The sequence below is a fragment of the Geotrypetes seraphini genome, chromosome 1, assembly GCF_902459505.1.
Source record: "Geotrypetes seraphini chromosome 1, aGeoSer1.1, whole genome shotgun sequence".
Lineage (NCBI taxonomy): Eukaryota > Metazoa > Chordata > Amphibia > Gymnophiona > Dermophiidae > Geotrypetes > Geotrypetes seraphini.
Window position 1 is genome coordinate 457,759,278 of NC_047084.1, and position 23,498 is coordinate 457,782,775.

Below are 23,498 nucleotides of genomic sequence, written 5' to 3' on the forward strand. Positions count from 1 at the left end.
ATATCTCTTTAATATTACTGCTGAGTCTGTTCTTTATAAGCCACAAATATATCCCGTCATACTTTTCCTGAGAAAGGATTCTACAAGGTGACGTAATAAACGGCTTCAATCAGACCAGCTCTTCGCAATTTGTACACACACAAAAATAAGCGTTCTCTGACAGGAATGCCCACTGCTGCCACTGAGATTCCTTTGCTTCCTCCTCCCCTACATGAACCGCTAGAAAACAAGCCACCGCTGCCAACTCCGGCTAACGCCTTTTAAGATGACGCGTCCGTGAATCCAATCATACGTGTCCGACACGCGCATCGCGCATTACCACCCCCCCTTAAACCACAACCTCTAAGTGCTTCAGCTTGACGTCAGGCGACCTCCACCCTGTTGTCCTACGTCATTTTTGTAATGCGTGCGCATCAAGTCCCACTCAAGTTTCTTCTTCTTCTTCTTTTTTTTTTATATTCCGAACTCCGGGCTTTTGGGAAACTGTACGCCCTCGCGCTACTTGCTTGCGCGAGATTTTATGTGGCCAGAGCCCCTCCCTCCCCTCGGTTTCGCCGGCTGCGCATGACGTTGTGCATTCAGCAGTCCTCCTCCCCCATCGGTTTTCCCGGTTGTGCGCGCGAGCGTTGGGTGCTTGCGCGTGACGTCGTCTTCCCCTCCTTTCTCCTCCCCCTCTCTCCTCCTTTCCCTCAGTCCTGTGGTATCCGTTTTGAAAATGGCTGCCGCGCCGAACGGAGAGGAGAGACTGTAAGTGAATGCGTGTGTGTATTTGGTGACGTGGTTGGGGTTATGTTCATGCACCTGCTCACCGACTGCATGGGGCGTTGCTGTTGGTGATGCGGGGGAGGGGGAATGCGGCGGCTGGGGTGATGTGATGTTGAAGGAAAGGATTCTCTTTTTTTTTTTTCTAGGTAGCTGTCTTATTCTCTTTCAGGAGGTGACATGACCGGCGGGGGTGGGTGAAGAGGAGGGGAGGGGGGAGGGGGTAGGGATGGGATAACGGACTGTATCTTGGCCTGTGTGGATTGCAATGACAGTTAAATCAACCCCCGCCCCTCGAGCCGGGCTGCCGGGAGAGCGCCGCGCGCGCGCGGTGACCGTTTCTTGGCCGCCCACCCCGTTCCCTGCTTGGACTTCCCCACTGATTGTTGCGTGTGGCCTTTATGTGGCTCGAACCCACCATTGTCCCCCTTCATTGCTCCCTCTTATGCCCACCAGTGACTCCCTCATGTCATCCTCAGTCTCTCACCTGTGACCGCTTTATACCTCGCGTGTTGTTTCCACCTATTTCATGGCCCTGGTTTATACATCCGACACCCTTGGCTCACGCGGAACCTTTTGACACCCTGTGGTGCTTGTGCCCAGTGAGTGACCATGACTAGTTCCCATCATACACGTTCACCAGTGGGGGCTTTACATCACCTGTATTTTACGCGTGACTGTTTCAAACTTCGTGTCTGTTTTGTTTTAATTTTTGACCATTTTATGTCTCCTGTGCTTCATATGTGGCTAACATCTTGGAATTTCCGAGTGACATCTTTATCACGTTTATAGGTGATTTTCGGTCTTACCCGTGACACGTTAATGTGTGCTCAATAGTGACTATTTTATGCTCTGTTCTTTTCCTCTTGCCGAAGTTAGTGACAATTTCACATCTTTATCTCATGGGTCCAAGAAACTATTTCACACATTTGTCTCTTGTTGGTGACCTTTACTATTTAGTATCCTTTATATGCTCACATAATTTTTCTTTTTGTTTTGTTTCTTGTCCTCGGGTACCTATTTCATGTCCCAAGGCCTTGTATTCACAAGTAATCATTTTTCATACTTTAGCTGCTTAACGTGTGCTAACACCTGTATATAACAGTGTACAGGTGGGAGCACATAGCATTTTTATTTCATAGTCTATGGAGAGAGATATAAACTTATTAAATACATTCCGCTCCATATATGAACTAATTTGTGTGCTTATTTAAAAGTCAAATTTAATTCCTTCACTGCCAAACCAACTAGAATAGTCAGTATAATTTATCAATAAATATTTTATTTTGGTTTTTAAATAGTCTATCTTCTGATATGAAGATAAATCTAGTTTCTACTGTAAAACAACAAAACCTGGTCCCACAGTGTTGTGCATAAACATACTTCCACCCACTTCATCCCACAATATGGTCTGTGTAAACATGCAAGTGTAAATATATCCAACATAATTTAAAAAATATTTACAGATTAGTATCATAACATACGTTCATACAGTAATTGAAACTATTTCCAATACTGTTAAACTAAATCCATTCTAGAATGGGTCATAGCATTTTGTTCTTTCTTTCTCTCTCTTTACTTTTTATGGGATAGATTTCCACCTGTTTGGCAAACAGTTCACAATAAAAACACAGCTTTCACATGCAGCATTGGTTTTGTTCACACTGTTGCTACATTTGGGTAATCTTTTGTGTTTACCTGAGGCCTTTGCTGAAGACCCATATGTTTTGATTGTGCAAATTACGAAACATAGTTGATGAATAGTTTCTGGAAAATAATTTTAAAAGTCCAATATTTTGCTCTTTTCTTGGAATGAATAAAATATTTCAGAAAGGTTTAGATTCTTTCTAGAGTCTTAAAAATAAGTTGTCGGTGTTACATTTTTACACTATTAACCTAATATGTTTTCCAGATCTTAATATTTTTACTATTATGATGGAAAACAGCTTTTGGGTCTCATTTGCTGAAGTGTTTGGGTTTTTTTTTTACCATTTTGTGTCAGGAAAATATTTGATAGCTGACGCTTAGTATATGTGAGTTTTTCTTCATGTAGGGGTCCTTTTACTAAGGCACGCTAACTGCTAACGCGTCCATTATATTCTATGGATGCATTAGCGTGCTAAATTGGCTAGCGTGCCTTAGTAAAAGAGGGTTTTAATTTGTTCTGTAAGTACATGTTAAGACTGAGCTTCTTAAAAAAAAGGGGGGGATTGTTTGTAATGTGCAAAATTAAGATAGCAAATTTCATTTAATAGTTACAACTGTGAAAAAATGCACGTGATTATCAAGGTGAGAGGTGGTACTGTAGATTATGCATAAATATATAAATGCATAAAGACTCAGCATTCCCGCAGGGAGATCCCTACGAATGAGTACGGCGTACAAACGATCCTATAGCCATTTCCTACCTCAGCTATGGAACTGACTACCCACACAGATCAGGTTGCTAGACTCACTAATGACCTTCCGCAGAGCAGTAAAGACCTTCCTCTTCCGCCAATCGGGCCATTAAAAACTGCCTCCTCAATATACTTCTAGTACTCTTCGCTATGACTAGTCTGGTCTCTAGAACAAGCTCTGCTATTGTCTACTGTAACCTATTTGTTGTCATGACTAGTCTGTTTTCAAACGATTGTGAATGTCTACTTGTAACCCGTTCTGAGCTTCTGGGAGAAAGGGATAGAAATCAAAATAAATAAATAAATAAATGATGTTGCTGTTTAGGTAGTGAATATATTCCTATTTATAATTATGGACCATATTCTATAAATGGCGCCTAAATTCGGCAATGCCTAAATATAGGCGCTGGTCGTGTGTCAGTCACACTTAGGCACTGTTTACAGAATTGTGACTAGCGGTGCCTGAAATGTAGGCAAGGATTTTAAAAGGCCTACATTACAAGCTCCTAAGTTTTTGGAGAACCGTGCTTATTGGCGCCTAAGTCACTCCATCCACAAAAATGCCCACTTAGGCGTTAGGTGCTGCTATGTGCCATGCAATAGGCACCTGTTGTTTATAGAATTAGATAGGTGCCTATTACACAATTAAATTTTTTTTTCAATTATTGAGCCTATTAAAGGTATTTTGCCAATTAAGGGCTTCTTTTAAAAGCCGTATGGCAAACACACCCACATCTGTTAATTCCCTATGGATGTCAGAGCGATTACCACCGTAGCAGCTGCTAGTGTGGCTTTGTAAAAGGTGTGGGAGAGTGTAAGTTTGGCATCCCTTATAGCACATGTGTCAAACACAAGACCTGCGGGCTGAATCCGGCCTGCCTGGCCGTTTTATGCAGACTGTGTGCTGGCTTGAGAGCGATGTGGCGTTTTCCTCATTGCTTTACCTTCTGGCTGGCTCCCTCCTCACTGCCGTAGTCGTTTCTGTGCACAAAACAGCGGGCGGTGGCTCCTTACGCGTCCCGTGCGTCAATCGGAAGCCTTCCCTCTGACGTTGTGCCGTTAGAGAGAAAGCTTCTGGTTCAGGTGTGGGACGCGTGTAGAAGCTGCCATCACAGCCCATGGCTTTGTGCACAGAAACAACTGCAGCCATGAGGAGGAGGGAGCCGGCCAGAAGGTAAACACCCGCCAGAGGGAGGCACCTAGTTGAGGCACAGAATGGAGGGAGGGAGAGGGGTGTGTTGGGACTCGAGAAAGAGGGAGCTCAAACTTCGGACTAATAATAGAAGGAATGAGGGCATGAACTTGGGACATAGAATGAAGGAAGGAGAGAGGGGAGCATGAGCCATAGAATGAAAGAATGGAGAGAGTGAGGGAAAGACTCCAGAGGGAAAGAGATGCTGAGGTGAGTGAGGGAATAGAAAGGGAGAATTGAGTGTCTGAGAGAGGGAAAGAGAGATGGTGCACATGAGGAGATGAAGAAAGAGGAGAATTATTGGGCAGAGAGAGGGAGAGAGAGAATTATTGGACATGGTGGTGGGAGAGGAGTGAGGTAGAGATACATGGGGACGAGAGATATCAGACCACTGGAATAGGAAGGAGAAGGAATCAAGATGGCATCGAGGTCGGACGACTGAGCGGGTTGCAGCGAGCTTGGGAGGAATTTTCTTCTGTTTATTTACCACTGAATGCACGACTCTAACCCGAATGGGGAAGAGAAAGGGTGCCATTCGTCCTATCCCTCCAGCGCTCGGGACCCCGCAGCGCACGACACAGCCAACGATTTTACATGCTTTTTCCCGCTCAGCCACGGAGAACCCCTCCACTTTGGGGGTGAGCCAGGAGTTCTCTGGCGAACTCAGCGCAGGAGCTGCCCGAGCGTTCTTGAGCCCGGAGCAGAGGTCTATTTCACCCCAACCCGGAAGTGTTTTAGTGCAGGGAGCTGCAAGAGTTCAGCTTTCTGATGTGGGAGGAATGGACTCAAGCAGAGGAGGGACTCCAGCACCGGAGCTTCGGCAGGACAGTGTTGGAGATGTTGACCATCTAACCCACATGTGTCAAACACAAGGCCCGTGGGCCAAATCCGGCCCGCCAGGCCTTGCAAAGTGGCCCGCATCGCGCTGTCATCACTGCACACCGCTGCGTTCCATCACAATGATGCGCGGTGACATAGGAGGCTTGTGATCTCGCCAGCCGTACGTGCTATCTATCTCCCCCCATCGACCGCCCCCCCCAAGAACCTCCGACCGCCCCCCCAGCCGACCCGCGACCCCCCTGGCCGACCCCCACGACACCCCCACCCCCCTTCCCCGTACCTTTCTGTAGTTGGCCGGACAGACGGGAGCCAAACCCACCTGTCCGGCAGGCAGCCAACGACGGAATAAGGCCGGATTGGCCCATCTGTCTCAAAGCTCCCCCTACTGGTGGGGCCTAAGGCGCCTGGGCCAATCAGAATAGACCCGGGAGCCTTAGGTCCCACCAGTAGGCGGAGCTTTGAGACGGATGGGCCAATCCGGCCTCATTCCGTCGTTGGCTGCCTGCCGGACAGGCGGGTTTGGCTCCGGTCTGTCCGGCCAACTACAGAAAGGTACGGGGAAGGGGGGTGGGGGTGTCGTGGGGGTCGGCCAGGGGGGTCGGAGGTTCTTGGGGGGGCGGTCGATGGGGGGAGGGGGGTTTGCGTCGAGGGCAGGAGGGCCTGGGATCCCTCCTGCCCATAATGTAGTGCGGGGTGGGGGTAGGGGGTCACCGTGGTCAGGAGGGTTTGGGCTCCCTCCTGGCCCGAACAACTAGCGGGGGGGGGTCACCAGGGCCAGGAGGACTTGGGCTCCCTCCTGGCCCGATATTGTCGGGGAGTTGGGGAATCGGCGGGGCAAGAGGGCTTGGGCTCCTTTTTGCCCCGATCGTGTTGGGGGGGCAAGAGGGCTTGAGCTCCCTCTTGCCCCGATCGTGTTGGGAGTCGGGGAGTTGGCGGTCCTTCGGGGTGGGGGTGCAGGTGCGTGCGAGCGGTCCTGCTTGGGGTGAATCGGACATCGGGGGGGGGGGGAACTATGTAAAAAAAACCAGATACAGAGTTTTCAAACTGTCAGTTTGTCAAGAAACACCATTGCAGACAGAGTTCAAGAACTCTCAGGAAATCTGTCATCACAGCTGGCCGAACAGGCATGCAGTTATCTCGCTTTTTCACTTGCTATCGATGAAAGCACAGACAACACTGATACAGCGCAGCTGTCCATCTTTATACGTGCTACGAAGACCGACCTCTCTGTCACTGAGGAACTTTTGGATGTAGCTGCCATGCATGGGACGACGACTGGTAGAGATATATTTGAGGCTGTGGAGAAATCTATAAATAATTTTAAATTACCCTGGGAAAAGTTGGTGAGGCTAACTACCGATGGCGCACCTTCAATGTGCGGAGAAAAGAAAGGCTTGGTTGGACTAATGAAGGAAAGAATGCAAAAAAGTCACTGCCACACACCCTTGATTACTTATCATTGCATTATCCACCAAGAGGCTATGTGTGGAAAAGTTCTGGACATGAATGACATAATGACCACAGACATTAAAACTATTAACTTTATAAGGGCACGTGGCCTGAATCATCGCCAGTTCCAGCAGTTTTTACAGGAGGTGGGTGCAGAGCATGGAGACGTGCCATACCACACAGAAGTAAGATGGCTGAGCAAGAGCGCAGTCCTCAAAAGATTTTTTGAGCTCAGAGAACAAATTGCTCTTTTCATGGAAAGTAAAGGAAAGCCCTTGCCTGAACTGTCGGATCCCGCCTGGCTATGTGATTTTGCTATGATGTGTGACATATGCGAGCATCTCGCCCAACTGAATCTGAAGCTGCAGAGACGCAAACAAGTCATCACGAAGATGTCTGATATGATCACAGCATTCCAGCGTAAACTTCAACTATGGAAGTCCCAACTGGAACAGGACAATCTTGCCCACTTTCCCATTTGTTTGAGTATCTCAACCACTATTTCTGGTACTTTTCCTTGCAGTCGGCTGGCTACCAAAGTTAGCCGTTTACTAAGTGAATTTGAGCGGCGCTTCTCTGACTTTAGAACACAGCACTCAGGCTTTGACATCTTTGCTAATCCTTTTACAGTTGATGTCAACAATGTGCCCCATCACCTTCAGATGGAGATAATCGCGCTTCAGTCTGACAGTGGCCTGAAATCAAGGTTTCAGGATGTTGAAATTGAGGACTTCTACCCTCTACTGCCCCCTGACTCAATGCCAGAGCTCCGACTTCATGCTGCCCGTATTCTATCCATGTTCTGGAGCACCTATCTTTGTGAACAGATGTTTTCAATAATGAATCTGAACAAAAACAAGCACAGATCACGCATTACCGATGACAACCTCCATGCTGTTTTGCGGGTTGCTACAGCCCAAGAAATAAAACCGAACATTGACTCATTGATACGGGGAAAACGGTGTCAGACATCTAGCCAGAAAACAAAACAATGAGCATTTTAGGTACATTCCAATATTACTGTTTTGCTTGATACCAATATTACTGTTTTGCTTGATAGCATGTGAGTTGGTTAACAGCACTGTTAAGGAAAAGATTGTTCCACTCATTTTAAATTCACATTTCTGGTTAACATTGTCAGTTTATGACTGTTCAGTAAACCATTCGGCCTGCGATTTAGGCTGGATTTTAGATTTTGGCCCCTTCTCTGATTGAGTTCGACACCCCTGATCTAACCCCTGGCACTAATGGAGATGAGGTGAGAGGAGCTTCTGGAGGTAATAAAATCAGTTTTGGGGAGTTGAAAAGACCTGAGACAATTGATATGGAAGCACTTTGGCAGGCCAAATCCATCATGGATGCCAACCTAAAATTGAGTCTTTCAACAATTAAAACTTATTATGGGACTATCTACTCCAAGGTGGAGCAACAGGGGGTGTGACTAACTAATTTGACTGAGAAATTGGAGTAACAAGAAGAAAGTTTGAAGGAAGTAAAGACTGTTCAATTGGAAATGGTTAAGCAAAGATCATTTATTTCTCGCAAGCTGGAAAACTTTGAAAATTCACTTAGGAGGAATAATTTAAGATTCTTGAACTTTCCTAAATGTCCTGTCATTTCCCCAGTGGAGATGGCAAGAAAATACTTCCGAGAAGTCCTAGCCATTCCATTGGAAAATTTACCTCCAATTGTTAGAGCTTATTACTTGGACATTAAGAGACCTCAAGGGGAATCTACCCCTAAAGGTAGATAATGTCGATTTGTCTTCATTTCTGGAAAGCTCTCTTGAGGTGGTGACATATAGAACCACTTTCTTATTGACTCTAGCCTTGGAAAGTGATAGAGAATATGTTTTACGTCTATATTTCCGTCATTTAAATGATATATTTTTGGGCTCAAATGTTAGAATTTTTCCAGACTTAGCTTTGAAAACCAAGAGGCGTAGAAAGGAGTTCTTGGCTTTGCGGCCAAGAGCCCTGGCCCTTGGTGCTACTTTTTTGCTTAAGTTTCCAGCAAAATATTTTATTTCCTATCAAAATAAAAATTTTCCTTTTTTTTTTTGAGCCCAAACAGCTATTAGATTTTATAGGGCCAAAAGAAGGGTTGGTTTCTTAGCCCATGGATGAATGACCTGTCTACCGGCTGTGGGGGGGCTACCCGTTGCCTTTATATCAGTATAATTTGTGTAATTAATTGAATTTATTTTCTCTCTTGATTCTAAATCGGTGGACTGAATAGTTGATTGAACTTTCTAGTATAAATGTAAAAATTTTCTTGTATCTTTTTTTGGATATTCTGATCTCTTTTCAAGATTGTAATTCTTGATGTTGAAATGAAAAAGGATAAAAATAACAAAAAAGGAAGGAGAGAGAAAGAGAGATGCCAGATCATTGAAGGGAAGGAAGGGAGAGAGAGATGCCAGACCATATGAGGGGGAAAGGGAAAAACAGAGTTGTTGTCTGACCATGGGAGAGGGAGGGGAAGGTGCACAGCAATGGGTGCAGCAGGGAAGAGATAAGAAGAAATGCTTCTTATGGATAGATGGGAATAGGGGAGAAGAAAGAGGGAGGAGATGGTACACATGGATAGATGGGAAGGGAAGACATGGAAAAGTAAATAGATTTTGAGAAGAAAGCAGAAAAATGGAAAAAAGTTGAATGTTAAAAGTTAATGCTAAAGATGGATGTATGATAGAAAGTGAAGGTGAGAAAAACAGCAAATAAATAAAGTGGCCCTGGATACACAGTTAAGAGCACAGACAAAAGGAAGTACAGCGAGAGACTGGAAAAAGATGGTTTGAAATGAAAACCAAAATCACTAGACAGCAAAGGTAGGGGAAATGATTTTATTTTCATTTAGTGATTGAATTGTGACTATATTATGCACTCTTCAGGAAGAAATGCATTTGTTTCTATTTTTCTGGGGTTGTACTACATGCAGAGTCTTGAATCTTAGGGCCTGTTTTACAAAGCCGCGCGGCAACAGCTCTGAAGCCCTTTAAATCTCTATGGGCTTTGGAGCCATTACCGCACTGCAGCTGCTAGTGCGGCTTTGTAAAACAGGCCCTTAGGGTTTAATTTGTATATAGTAGTACTTTTAGTTTGTGGTCCCGTATTTGCATAGGAGTTATTTGTGTTCTGGTAGGAATGAATGTTGAGAAGCATACAGTGTGCTTTGTGTAGTTTAATTTGTGGTTAACCATTATGTGTTAATAAGATTATATTGTTTGTACATATGAAAAATGAATGAAAAAAATGGTATTACAATTAGTACTATTATGGAGGTGTGGTTTGAGGTGGAAATTGGTGGGGTCTGGCCCACGACTTAGCCTGTATTTTAGATTTCGGCCCCTTAATGTGATTGAGTTTGACACCCCTTTTTTATAGAATTTCTCTATAAGTTTCTGGAACTTTTGCAGAATTTGTGTTCTGATTTTTTTGTGTTGGAATATTGACATTACTTTGTCCAATACTGCTGTTTTTATCTACGATGACATTCTGTGAGAACTGAAGAAGACTGAAGCATTGTTTTGAGTTAAGATATATTGACCTGTATAGCAAGAAATACTGATTGTACTCAATAACAGGTGCTTATTCTTGGTGCACCTAGATATTTTGACATGCATTCCTACTGCAGTATTTAATATTTAGGTTTCAGAAAAGAAAAGGTGAGACTACTGATTGAGCTCTAAAGGACTGCTGGATAGGATCTTAGGCCCTGATTCTGCAAAGTGCGTCCCAATTGTAGGCAGCTGTAGGCGTCCTACAGCTGTCTAATCAGCCAATGGAGAGGCACGTTTTCTAAAAAAATGCTCCCCAGGCAGGCCGCCTATATTGAAGGCGCCTCTGGGAGCCTAGGGTGGCCCACAAGCCCGTCTAAGCTTGCCTAAGGCTAGGCGGTAGCCTTAGGCGAACCTAGGCGGCCCTGCGCATCTCCCTAGCAGAGCGGGAGACGCTTACAATGTAGGCTAGCAAAATGCTGGCCTACCTGGTAAGTAGATGCGGCCGCTATACTTTATCGCAGCAAGGGATCTCCCTGCCACAATTAGTATAGCGGCTGCAGCTACAGCCGCCAGTCTCCCCAACCCCCACGACGTTCACGGCAGGAGGGTGCCCAACCCCTCCTGCTGGACCCCCCAACAACCCCCCCCAAACAAAATGCCCTAACCGCCCTCTGGACCCCCCCCAACAGCCTCCCCGAAGATCGCCGGCAGGAGGGTGCCCAACCCCTCCTGCCAGACCCCCCCCCAACGAACCCCCCCCAGGAACTCCCTGAAGCTTACCGCCAAGTTGGTCGGATGGGTCTTCGCACCATCCGGCCAGCAGGCCCACCTCTGTCCAAATGAGGCGGGCCCGCCCCTCCCCTGCCCAACCCACAGGATCCTAGGGCCTGATTGGCCCAAGCGCCTTAGGCCCCTCCTGCTGTGAAATATTGTACCTCATTGTAGTTACAGTAAATGACCATTCTAGGAAATTGCTTTGCTGTTGACTGCTTGGCTTAGTTTTGAAAGGGATTCTTTTGAAGCCCTCGGAGTCTGCCCAGCTAGCCATTTCTAGCTAGCTATTGATATCCATTCTAGGTCATGCTGAAAATGCCGGCTATCTTGATCATTGTCACTTTGCAGTTGACCTTGTTTGTGTAAGAACTACACATTCAGGGACTGATGCAGAATGTGAATGTTAATAGGCGCAGAATGCAGAAAGGGATTCAGTGCAGGAGTTTTTGTAGATGTTGGTAGTTTGTCATCACATTTTTCCCACACATTTTTGAGTTCTCAGCTCCGTGATTGAAGTGATGTCATCACGTTCTGTAAGGTGGTCCGACACTCCCTCTGTAGGCATAAAGTTTGGTCCTTCACGGTAGCCATTTTTATACATTATATGCTGTGGATAAGTTTTGTTTTCAGCACGTTTCTTTTTCTGAGGATTCAAGTAAGTTTCGTGGTTATAATGCTGGGGAGTTTTTTTCTGGTCTAGTTCAGTGGGCACTAACTTTACGAGTCGGAGGCATTAACAGTGATACAGGATTTTTTACTTCGGCTCACACGTTTGAGGATTTTATATATTTATATTTTTATCTCATATATATTTTCTCCCTGTTGAGCAACATCTGGGGCACATGCAGTGCTCTTTTTATCCCTTTTTTTATCCCCATTTTTTTACTCTTTAGATAGTCAGCCAAAATGATTGTGATGTGATTTTTTTTGTCTTTACCTTTTAGCATATATCATCATCAAATAGAAAGTTCTTTCGTTTGTGGGCATTTTAATTCCCCATAAGACTCTTAAGGTATGTGGGTCTCCTCATTATTTTATGGTTAATCACTCCATCTTAAAATCTCTTTATAGCCAGCTGGTCCAGTCATGCTATTAATATGTTATGCACAGTTTTAGTTTTCTGTCAGCGTTTTCGGATTATTCACTGATGTTTGACTCTGATGCAATGCATGTTTGACCATAACACAATGTATGTTGTTACTTATTAAGTATAGTATAGTTTTAAGAGATTTGGGTTAGTGTTTTTACTATTCATTGGTTTTGTTTTATATGATGATCTTTTGGGTCAGTTAACAATGGATGTTCTGCTGATACATTAAAAATATTTTTCTTGATATTCCCTTTGAGTAAGTGTCACTGATGTTTTTTCCCTGATATTGTGGCATGTTTGTATTTATTCTTTCTGATATTATTTTACCACTTTGTGTTTTTACAAGACTTGTTCATGTTTTTCCCCCATTTTTGATGCATCTATGCCTTCATTATCCCAGGACAAGCAGGCAGCATATTCTCACATGTGGGTGACGTCATCTACGGAGCCCCAGCGCGGACAGCTTTTCAAGCAAACTTGATTGAAGTTTCAAGTTTGCTACACTGCACCACGCATGTGCATGCCTTCTTGCCCACTAGAGGGCGCATCCCACCTCGTGGTCCTCAGTTCAGTTTCTTCCGCGGAGCCAGAAGCCCTGTGGAAATTGTGCTCTTGTTTTTCAGCCTTCTGACACCGCGTCTGGGTTGGTTAGCTCGGTCGCTGTGCTTTATTTGTTGTTTTTTCGGTTAGTCCGTCGTTTTTTCGTCGAAAAAAAAAAAAAAAAGTTTGTTTCCATCCGTTCGGCTCCGGGGGCTCCCGGGAGCCGCGGCCGCGGGACCTCGATCGTTCCCGGCCACTTCTTTTTCATATCCCGTCCCTCGATGGGCTTTAAGAAATGCACCCGGTGTGAGCGGTTGCTTTCTATCACTGACCCCCACCGGTGGTGCTTGTTCTGTCTTGGACCCGAACACCCGACTAACTCCTGCGAAAGGTGTTCCACTCTTCAGGCAAGAGCGCTTCGTCGACGCCGCGCCAGGATGGTGGAGCTTTTTTCAGTTGACTTCGCTGTCCGGAAAGGCCTCGACGTCGGCCTCGGCTTCGGCCCCGGCCTTGACCTCGGCCTCGGAGCCTTCGGCGTCGCCGCGTGCCTCGACCTCGACTTCGAAGCCGACGCCCCCGACGAAACCTGCCTCGGGTAAGTCCTCTTTTCCATCCCCGACTCCAGGGTCGTCGAAGAAGCCATCCTCGAGTTCCTCTGCGGCGGGTGGGTCGTCCTCGGCCCCGCCCAGGACTCCGGCCACTCTTCCCCGAGGGAATACTCGAGACCGAGGTCGCCCTCCAGGGAGCATCCCCCGGCCTCGGACCTGCCTACCATGGTGGGGATCCCGGTGTTCCAGGACCTGCTCCGAGCATTGATTTCCTCGGAGCTGTCTGGCGCCCTCGAACAACTGCAGCGGGCTGCGACCTCGACTGCTTTGGCCTCGGGGGCTCCGACCTCGGCGACCACGGTCTTGACTTCCTCGGTCTCGGCGACCGGGGCACCGCCGACCTCGGCTTCGACCTTGCCCTTGACCTCGACCTCGGGGGCCCCTCCTGAGAGCAGCGTTCGGCCCCGGGACAAGGTGCGCAGGGTGAGACGGATTTCCTCCTCCTCCTCCTCGAGGTCCTCCCGAGGTTCCTCGCCCTCGGGCCGGCCTCAGGCGAGGCGTCGCCCGAGGAAGCCGAAGCGTTCGCGAGGCTCTCCTCGGCGACGTGGTCGCTCCTCGCCGCTCGGGGGCGAGGCCTTAGGGGTTTCGGAGCTTCGTCTCGACAACCCGAGGCTTCTCCGCTCTCCTGCGAAAGGGGGTTCTCGGGACTCTTCGCCGAGGAAAAGGGGGCATACCTCGGTCCCTCGGACGCCTGGGACGTCTCCTAGGGGCTCTTCGAGGCGGAGACGTTCCCCGACCCCCTCGAGACCCTTGGATTTGGCTTCATGGGGCTCGGGTTCCGGTAGGGAGCCCCGGTATTCTCACGAGCCCTCCCCCTTTTGTTCGGCGGAGAGGTCGAGAACTCCCTCCCCGCCGGCCAGACAATCCTCCTTCTCTGGCTTTGTGCAGGACATGGCGCGTGCCTTGGGACTTGACCTCATGGCGGGGTCGCAATATACCAAGGAGTACCTCGAGGAGCAGGACCTCCCTGCTCCCCCAAGGGAATCCCCTCGGCTACCCCTAAACAAGGTCCTTCATCAGACCTTGCTTCGGAACTTGACTTCCCCTCTTACAGTCGCAGCGGTGCCGTCTAAGATGGAGTCTAAGTACAGGTCGATACCGCCCAAGGGGTTTGAGAAGGCTCAACTTTCCCACCAGTCTCTGCTGGTCGAGTCTGCCCTCAAAAAGACACAGCCCTCCCGGGTTTCTGCGGCGGTTCCGCCCGGCAGGGAGGGTCGGACCCTTGACAAGTTTGGTCGCCGCCTCTATGCCAATTCCTTCATGGCATCCAGGGCGTTAAATTATGCCTTTACCTATTCCTCTTATTTACGTGGCATGATAAAAGATTTGCCCCAATATCGTGAGGCCCTGCCGGACTCCCGCAAGGAAGGGTTCGACAAGTTTGTGTCCAACCTGTCTCAACTGAGGTTGTACCTCTTTCATTCGGTATATGACACGTTTGAGTTGGTATCAAGGGTGTCGGCCTTTGCGGTAGCTATGCGCCGGTTGGCGTGGCTACGCACCCTCGATATGGACCCAAACCTGCAGGAACGCCTTGCGGACCTGCCTTGCGTGGGGTCCGAATTATTCGATGAATCCCTGGAGGCGGCGACCAAACGGCTCTCGGAGCAGGAGCGCTCGTTAGCCTCCTTGGTCCGTCCGAAACCTCGAGCCACGCCTCAGAAACCTTTCCGGCCTCCCCCGAGGAGGTACCCTCAAAAGTCGACTCCGGCTTTTTCTAGGCCACCGCCTCAGCGCCCCCCTAGGCAGGGCAGAGGGGGACAAGCCAAAACTCCACCGCAGGGTCCTGCCAAGCCCGCACCGTCCTTTTGACGGGATGGGCGGATGGGGCCGGCCCCCCTCCGCCATCGCGCCAGACCCCCTTCCCATTGGGGGTCGACTCCGGTCCTTTTACACGGCCTGGACCGAGATAACATCAGACGCTTGGGTGCTCTGCACCGTCTCAGAGGGCTACTCGCTCAACTTTTACGCTACACCACCGGAACATTCACCGGGGGCTTGCCCATACAACCGGACCCAGCTCCCCGTCCTCTTGGCCGAGGCCAGGGCCTTGTTGAGGCTTTGGGCGGTGGAACCTGTACCCTCCGACCAGCGGGGGCGGGGGTTTTACTCCCGTTACTTTCTGGTCCCAAAGAAGACCGGGGACTTACGCCCCATTCTAGACCTCAGGAAGCTCAACAAATTCCTGGTACGGGAGAAGTTCCGGATGCTGTCACTTCCGGTATTATATCCTCTCTTGGAGGAAGGGGACTGGATGTGCTCCCTGGACCTGAAGGAAGCGTACACCCATGTTCCGGTGCATCCCGCTTTCCGCAAATTCTTACGGTTCCAGGTGGGCGAGCTGCACCTACAGTACAGAGTCCTCCCCTTCGGCCTGGCCTCGTCCCCTCGAGTCTTCACGAAGTGTATGGTGGTAGTTGCTGCCGCACTCAGGTCTCGGGGGTTTCAGGTCTTCCCTTACCTGGACGATTGGCTGATCAAGGCCCCGACCAGGGAAGGGGTTATCTCAGCGACCCTACAGTCTATCGCCTTCCTTCAACGACTGGGGTTCGAGGTGAACTTTCCCAAGTCCCAATTATGCCCGACCCAATCACTTCAGTTTATTGGCGCAGTGCTGGACACTGTTCGCCTCCATTCATTCCTCCCTCCTCCGCGGTTGGAGGCCTTGGTTCGGTTGGGTCGGCTGATCCTTCAGCTACCGATGGTGTCGGCTCAGCGCATGATGATGCTTCTGGGCCACATGGCTTCGACGGTCCACGTCACGCCGTTCGCCAGGCTGCACATGAGAATTCCTCAATGGACTCTGGCCTCTCAGTGGCGCCAGGAGTGCGATCCGGTCTCTTCTCGCATAACGGTGACTCCTTCTTTGAGACGCTCGCTCCGTTGGTGGACCGACTCTTTGAATCTTTCCGGGGGTTTGCTCTTTCTCGTTCCTCCCCCTCGCAAGGTTCTGACCACGGACTCCTCGGAGTACGCGTGGGGGGCCCATCTCGATGGTCTGCGGACCCAAGGCCTGTGGTCGGTGGAGGACCAACGCTGTCACATCAATGTGTTGGAGCTTTGCGCCATCTTTCTGGCGGCTCGTGCTTTCTGCCACCTGCTCCGCGACCAGGTGGTCCTCGTGCGAACGGACAACCAGGTGGCCATGTATTATGTGAACAAGCAAGGTGGGATGGGCTCTTGGTCCCTTTGCCGGGAAGCTCTGCGCCTTTGGGAATGGGCGTTCTCCCAGAACATCTTCCTACAGGCGGTCTATATACAGGGGGAACAGAACTGCTTGGCAGACAAACTCAGTCGGCTTCTCCAGCCGCACGAGTGGTCTCTCAACTCCAGAGTCCTGCGCGAGGTCTTCGACCACTGGGGGACTCCGCAAGTGGACCTGTTCGCCTCCCCGGAGACTCGCAAACTACCCCTGTATTGTTCTCGGATGTACTCCCCGGACCGTCTGGAAGCGGACGCTTTCCTTCTCGACTGGGGGGGGGGAGGTTCCTTTATGCGTTTCCTCCTTTTCCCCTGATCTTGAGGACGTTGGTTCATCTCAGATCCTCCAGGGCCACTATGATTCTCATTGCACCTCGGTGGCCTCGTCAATACTGGTTCTCCCTGCTTCTTCAACTCAGTGTCAGGGAGCCTCTACTTCTGCCTGTGTTTCCCTCTCTGCTATCTCAGAGTCGGGGTTCACTGTTACATCCCAATCTTCAGTCGTTACACCTGACCGCTTGGTTCCTTTCCCCTTGACTTCGGTCCAGGTTTCACGGTCGGTGCGGGAAGTTTTGGAAGCCTCGCGCAAGGTCTCGACCAGGCTTTGTTATTCCCAGAAGTGGACCAGGTTTTCTTCCTGGTGTTCCTTGCGTCATCTGGATCCGGATTCGGTCCCGGTGTCTTCGGTACTGGATTATTTGTTACATTTGTCTAATTCCGGCCTGAAGACCACATCTGTCCGGGTACATCTCAGTGCCATTTCGGCTTTTCATCAGCACTTGGATGGTCGTTCTCTTTCGCTTCATCCTCTGGTGATGCGTTTCATGAAGGGTCTTATCAATGTTTGTCCCCCTCTGAAGCCCCCTCCTGTCGTTTGGGATTTGAATATTGTCTTAGCTCAACTGATGAAACCTCCTTTTGAGCCTATCGACAAGTCTCTCCTGAAATTCCTTACTTGGAAGGTGGTATTTCTGATTGCTCTCACATCTGCTCGACGGATTAGTGAGTTGCAAGCTTTGGTTGCGGATCCACCTTTCACTGTGTTCCATCATGACAAGGTGGTTCTCCGCACCCATCCTAAATTTTTACCTAAGGTTGTGTCTGATTTCCACCTCAATCAGTCCATTGTCCTTCCTGTGTTCTTTCCTAAGCCCCACTCCCATCCTGGCGAGACGGCGCTCCACACGCTTGACTGTAAGAGGGCGTTGGCTTTCTATCTCCAACGTACCAGGTCTCATAGGAAGGTTCCTCAATTGTTTTTGTCCTTTGATCCTAATCGTTTAGGACACCCTGTTTCCAAGCGCACCTTGTCCAACTGGTTAGCTGCTTGTATTTCTTTTTGCTACGCTCAGGCTGGTCTTCCGCCCCCGGGTCGAGTCACGGGGCATAAGGTCCGGGCGATGGCAGCTTCGGTTGCTTTCCTCCGTTCCACTCCTATGGAGGACATATGTAAAGCTGCCACTTGGTCTTCGGTTCATACATTCACCTCCCACTACTGTCTGGATACTTTGTCCAGAAACGACGGCTGGTTTGGCCAGTCGGTGTTACGTAATCTGTTTTCTTAAATTGCCATCCTCCCACCTGCCCTTTTTTGGTTGGCTTGGAGGTCACCCACATGTGAGAATATGCTGCCTGCTTGTCCTGGGATAAAGCACAGTTACTTACCGTAACAGGTGTTATCCAGGGACAGCAGGCAGATATTCTCACAACCCGCCCGCCTCCCCGAGGATGGCTTCTTTGCTAGTTATGGAACTGAGGACCACGAGGTGGGATGCGCCCTCTAGTGGGCAAGAAGGCATGCACATGCATGGTGCAGTGTAGCAAACTTGAAACTTCAATCAAGTTTGCTTGAAAAGCTGTCCGCGCTGGGGCTCCGTAGATGACGTCACCCACATGTGAGAATATCTGCCTGCTGTCCCTGGATAACACCTGTTACGGTAAGTAACTGTGCTTTTTGCGCTGCATTATTATCATTATTTTTATTCTTTATGATATGACCTTTTCAGCTGTTCACTTATGTCTTGCAATGCTTGCATTTTTTTTTTTGCATCATGCACTATTCAACTATTTGCAGGGATCTATTGGCATATTTGGCTTTTATGTCTTGAACCCCTCTCTTGTTTATCATTTATTTCATATCTTCATGATTCTTTTATGCACATTATAGAAGCACATTTTTTATTATTATTTTGATCTTTTTTTCTTATGCCTTTTTTCTTATTATATGCCGTTAGACAACATCTTAAACAACATTGGGCTATTTCAATACATCAGTGTTTTTCTTATACCTGCACAAGTACAGGATATATTTTTTTATGTGTTATTCCATTCTTGATGTATTATTATGTCATTATGATATATGTATGTTTGTTATTTTTTATTTTATTGTTTTTGATATTCATTTGTTGCTGTTTTACCATTAATTGTTTTATGCCTATATTTTGTAGACTCCTGAGGCAGGCCGGTTGTGGCCGAAACATGTACATGTCGAGTCATTGAGTTTGAGTTATTCAGTTAATTTGATGAATAAAGGACTTTTATGAAATGAATTGAGTTCACCAATCTTATTAGGACTTTTTCTTTGTGTTTTTACCTTCTGCACATGATCCAGAAGGGGTGTTTCTGTTCTGCTCTCCACTTTTCTTATTTTATTTGGATGTTTTTAAGTTCTCAGAGCTTCTTACCTTTAGTGTCAACTTTGCCTGTGTAGAGAAGAAGCAGACTGAGGTCTGCAGCTGACAGGCCGATCTTTGGTGGTACCTTTTAGCCAGCCTGCACATGTATAGGCAGTCCCTGGGTTAAGAACAAGTTCCGCTTATGAAACTGTTCGTAAGTTTAATTTGTATGTAACGCAGATCATGAGAGAATCTTTGTGTATTTATGTTCTTCTGTACAGTATACAGTCTATATTATAATTAAAGAAACAGTTTTCAAAATAAAGTACTGTAGTTTAAATAGAAAGAAAAGATAGGAGGTTTCACTTACCCTGGTTCTGAGTTCTGCCTTCCTTCTCCTCCTCCGCAGTTATGTGTCTCCAGGCCAGGCATTTCTTCTTCACTGCTCTCCTATGCCTCTTCATCAGCACCAGGCCTATTCTCTCCTCCTCTACTGTTCCCCTGTGCCTCCACACCTTCATTTCCCTCCACCCCCATGCTCTGGCATCTCTCTCCTCTCCTTCCCTTCTATTTCTCCCTCCCCTCCATGATCTGGCATATCTTCTCCTTCCTTTCCATTTCGCCCTTCCCTTCCATGATCTGGCATCTCCTTTTCTTCCTTCCTTCCCCATGGTCTGGCATCTTTTTTTCTCTCCCTTCTCTGGTCTTCGTTCTCCCTCCCTCCCCAAATGGGTGCAGGATTTTTCTCCGCCTCCCTTCTCTCATGGCAAGACCTGGCAGAAAGGAAGGCCCAATGCCGGCAGAGCAGCAAATTGTGATCACTGCCACTGCCGAAAGAAGTTTACGATGCTGGCTGCACTTGGGGTGGAGTGCTCCCCCCTCCCTACTTGGTATGCACTGCTGTTCTGGCTGGCTCCTTCCTCCCAGCCACACTTTTATTCACAAAGCCGCAGCCATTGTTCCTACATGTGACCCGTGGCTGACCCGGAAGTCTTCCCTCTGACATCGGAGAGGTTTCTGCGTCAGCTGTGGACAGCGTGGAGGAACCAATGTTTGCGGTCTTGTGAAGAGAAGTGCGGCTGGGAGGAGGAAACTGACCAGAGGAGGTAAACACCCATAGGAGGGAGGCACAAATTTGGAACACAGAACAGAGGGACGGAAGAGAGTAAGAGAGTCGTGTTGGGAAACGGAAGGGAGGAAGAGGGTTGAGTTGGGACAGGAAAGAAGGAAGAGGGGCACATTGGCACAGGAAGGGAGAGGCAAACCTCGGTTTGTAAGTACGAGTCCAACGTCAGTCGGACATTCTTAACTCAGGGACTTCCTATATTTTGGAGCTCAGGGCCGTCCTGCTTACCTTCTCACCTACTGCTTAGTAGGGGTTTGAGCGCAGACTATTTGGCATCCGTAAGAGGCTCAGTGGTGTCTCGCAGGATGCCAGCTGCATTATTTGCCTCCCTTCTTCTGGTAGTGCATTCGTCGGTCCACAGGGGTGGGGGTCCAGTCAGATTCCGTGTCAGCTGGCAACCTGAAGATCAGCATTGAAGAGGATCTGTCAACATGAGGTAGTGATTCTTCTCCTTTCCAGCTACTGTAACAAGCTGAGGCAGGCTGCAGCACATGGTTTTTAAGGGTTCCTACATGTGTTCCCCTATGTTCCCCCCTCCTCAAAAATCCTAAATTGACTAAATCCTAAAAATCGGTCCATTTATTTTAGTGTTTTTAGGAGCAAAAATCTTGACGGCAGCTATCTTGGACTTTTAGCAATCTTTTTTTTTTTCTTTCAAAAGTTCCCTGCACTTCCAAAACTCAATTTTTTGCCTCAAAACTGGTTGTGCTGGAATCCTTGGGCTCTTCTATCCCAAATTTATACCAGGATTGTACAAATTATGCGCTTCAGGAGTGTTCTTGTGCCACACCGCATGGACCGGAGAGGTAGGAGCAGCCAGCTTAACCTTTCCTCTGCATATGCAGTTGACAAAAAGGGCGGCTAACCATTTGGAGCTGCCTTTTTAGTTTTTTGAGGCCTGGAACTAGTGACCATTCTGCATAAAAGGACATGCACGCCCCGCAGCCCAAGAAACTCAAGGTAGTACATAAGAGCATAAGAATTGCCACTGCTGGGTCAGACCAGTGGTCCATCACGCCCAGCAGTCCGCTCACATGGCGGCCCCCAGGTCGAAGACCTGTGCCCTAACCGAGACCAGCCCTACTTGCGTTCGTTACGGTTCAGCAGGAACTTGTCCAATCTTGTCTTGAATCCCTGGAGCGTGTTTTCCCTTATAACAGACTCTGGGAGAGTATTCCAGTTCTCCACCACTCTCTGGGTGAAGAAGAACTTCCTTATGTTAGTACGGAATCTATCCCCTTTTAACTTCAGAGAGTGCCCTCTCGTTCTCTCTACCTTGGAGAGGGTGAACAACCTGTCTTTATCTATTGTCTATTCCCTTCATTATCTTGAATGTTTCGATCATGTCTCCTCTGTCTCCTCTTTTCTAGGGAGAACAGGCCCAGCTTCTCTAATCTCTCACTGTATGGCAACTCCTCCAACCCCTTAACCATTTTAGTCGCTCTTCTCTGGACCCTTTCGAGTAGTACCATGTCCTTCTTCATGCATGGCGACCAGTGCTGGACGCAATATTCCAGGTGAGGGCGTACCATAGCCCGGTACAGCGGCATGATAACCCTCTCCAATCTGTTCATGATCCCCTTCTTAATCATTCCTAGCATTCTGTTTGCCCTTTTAGCTGCCGCTGCGCATTGTGTCATCACAGAGTGACTCCTTGCTCTCTAGTACAGCTTTAATCTCTTAATGTAAGAATTTTATTGGAAAGTCAGGAGTAGAGAAGCACAGGAACGGGGTGGAAAAAAGACTGGTTGCCGCCGGTTTGGGGAGAAGGCCATTCACTGCCTCGTAGAGCGGTGAATCGCCTTGTTCCCGCAGTAAAGTATCTGCCATGTTGCTTCCCTTCCCACCCTTCCCGGTCAACAGCCTTCCTCCCGATTGCCGCCCAGTAAAAAAAAAAAATAAAAAATACAGGCATCTCTTCCCTTCATTGACCCATTTCCCCCTCACCTTTGCAGGCTCTTTTCAGAGTTTTCTCTTTCTGAGGTGTCCGGATGTGATAATCATGCTCACAAGTCCAGCGCAACTGTCCCAAAACTTCTCCTCTGATGCAAACCGCCCAGGTGGAAACAGGAAGGTGCGTCAGAAGAGAAGTTTTGGGGCAGTTGCGCGGGACTTGTGGGAATGGTTGCCGTGTCCGGACACCTTGGAAAGAGAAAACTCTGAAAAGCTCTGTGGAGGTGAAGGGAAGGAGATGGCCTGATGAGGGGAAGAGGTTGGGTGGCGCTGAGAGGAGAGGGGGACAGATGCTGAAGGGAAGTGAGGGGAGAGAGAGGGGAGCAGATGCTGAAGAGAAGTGGGAAGGAGAGAAGGGGAACAGATGCTGAAGAGAAGTGGGGAGGAGAGAAGGGAAACAGATGCTGAAGGGAAATGGGGAGGAGAGAAGGGGAACAGATGCTGAAGGGAAGTGGGGAGGAGAGATAGGGGAGCAGACGGTAGAAGGAAGTGGAGAAGAGAAGGGGAACAGACTGGAAGGAAGTAGAGAGGAGAGAGAGCGAGCATACAGGATGGAACGAGGGGATAAAGAAAAAGAGCACATACTGGATTGGTGGAAGAGGATAGATTTAGTGAGATACTGGAAGGGGTGAGGGAAAGAGGTGGCAAGCTGTAGGTAGACACAATGAAAGGGAAATCGAGGACTGGAAAGTAAGAAAGTAAACAAGAGGTAAAAAACAAATTGAGAAGGAAGAGCAGAAAAGAAAAGGAAGGGGGAGGAGAGAGAGATACCAGAGCATTGGGGGAGGGAGGAGGAGACAGATACTAGATCTGAAGGGAGGAAAAGAGAGAGATGCTAAAAACCACTTGGGAGGAGGGAGTGAGAGATGGAAGGGAAGAAGACAGGGATGCCAAACCATGGGGGGAGTGGAGGGAAGAAGATGGGTGCCAGATCAATGGGAGGGGGGGTGAGGGAGAGATGGAAGAGAGAGGCATAGAAATAGAGCAGATGTCATATAGAAGAGGCAGAGAGAAGGCAGATAGTGAATAGAAGGAAGAGAATGATGAGAAAATGATGAAAGCAGAAACCAGACTACAAAGGTAGAAAAAAATAATATTTCTTTTCTTTTCCTTTTTTTTGCTTTAGGCTAAAGTAGTATTGTAGCTGTATTGATAAACATTTATTAACAAAGCCCTACCAGCTGAAGATCACTTCCTCTAGTTTGGCAGTCAGAACTCTGATTTATAAAATGACAATTGTATAGAATATTGTTTCTTTTTATACTTTAATAAAATAAGTTCAGTATAAAATTATTTGAGGCTTGTGTGGATGGGATCAGATGGTTTGTGGGGATGGAGATGGGAACTGAGCTTGTAGGGACCGAGCTCACGGGGATGGGGCAGAGACGGAGACAAATTTTTTCCTTGTGTCATTCTCTAGTCAGGAGAGCCGTTTTCCTCCTGCGCA

The 23,498-nt window shown here is 48.2% G+C and overlaps 1 protein-coding gene across 1 annotated transcript in view; it reads left to right on the forward strand.

Moving 5' to 3' along the window:
- Positions 1–527: 527 nt before the first annotated feature.
- The window catches only part of MECP2 (methyl-CpG binding protein 2), a 124,468-nt gene continuing 101,497 nt past the window's right edge, over positions 528–23,498 (forward strand). The window contains exon 1 of the mRNA XM_033922355.1: positions 528–747. Within this exon, the coding sequence (XP_033778246.1) occupies positions 716–747 (32 nt within the window). The 5' untranslated portion in view covers positions 528–715. The remainder of the gene's footprint in view (positions 748–23,498) is intronic.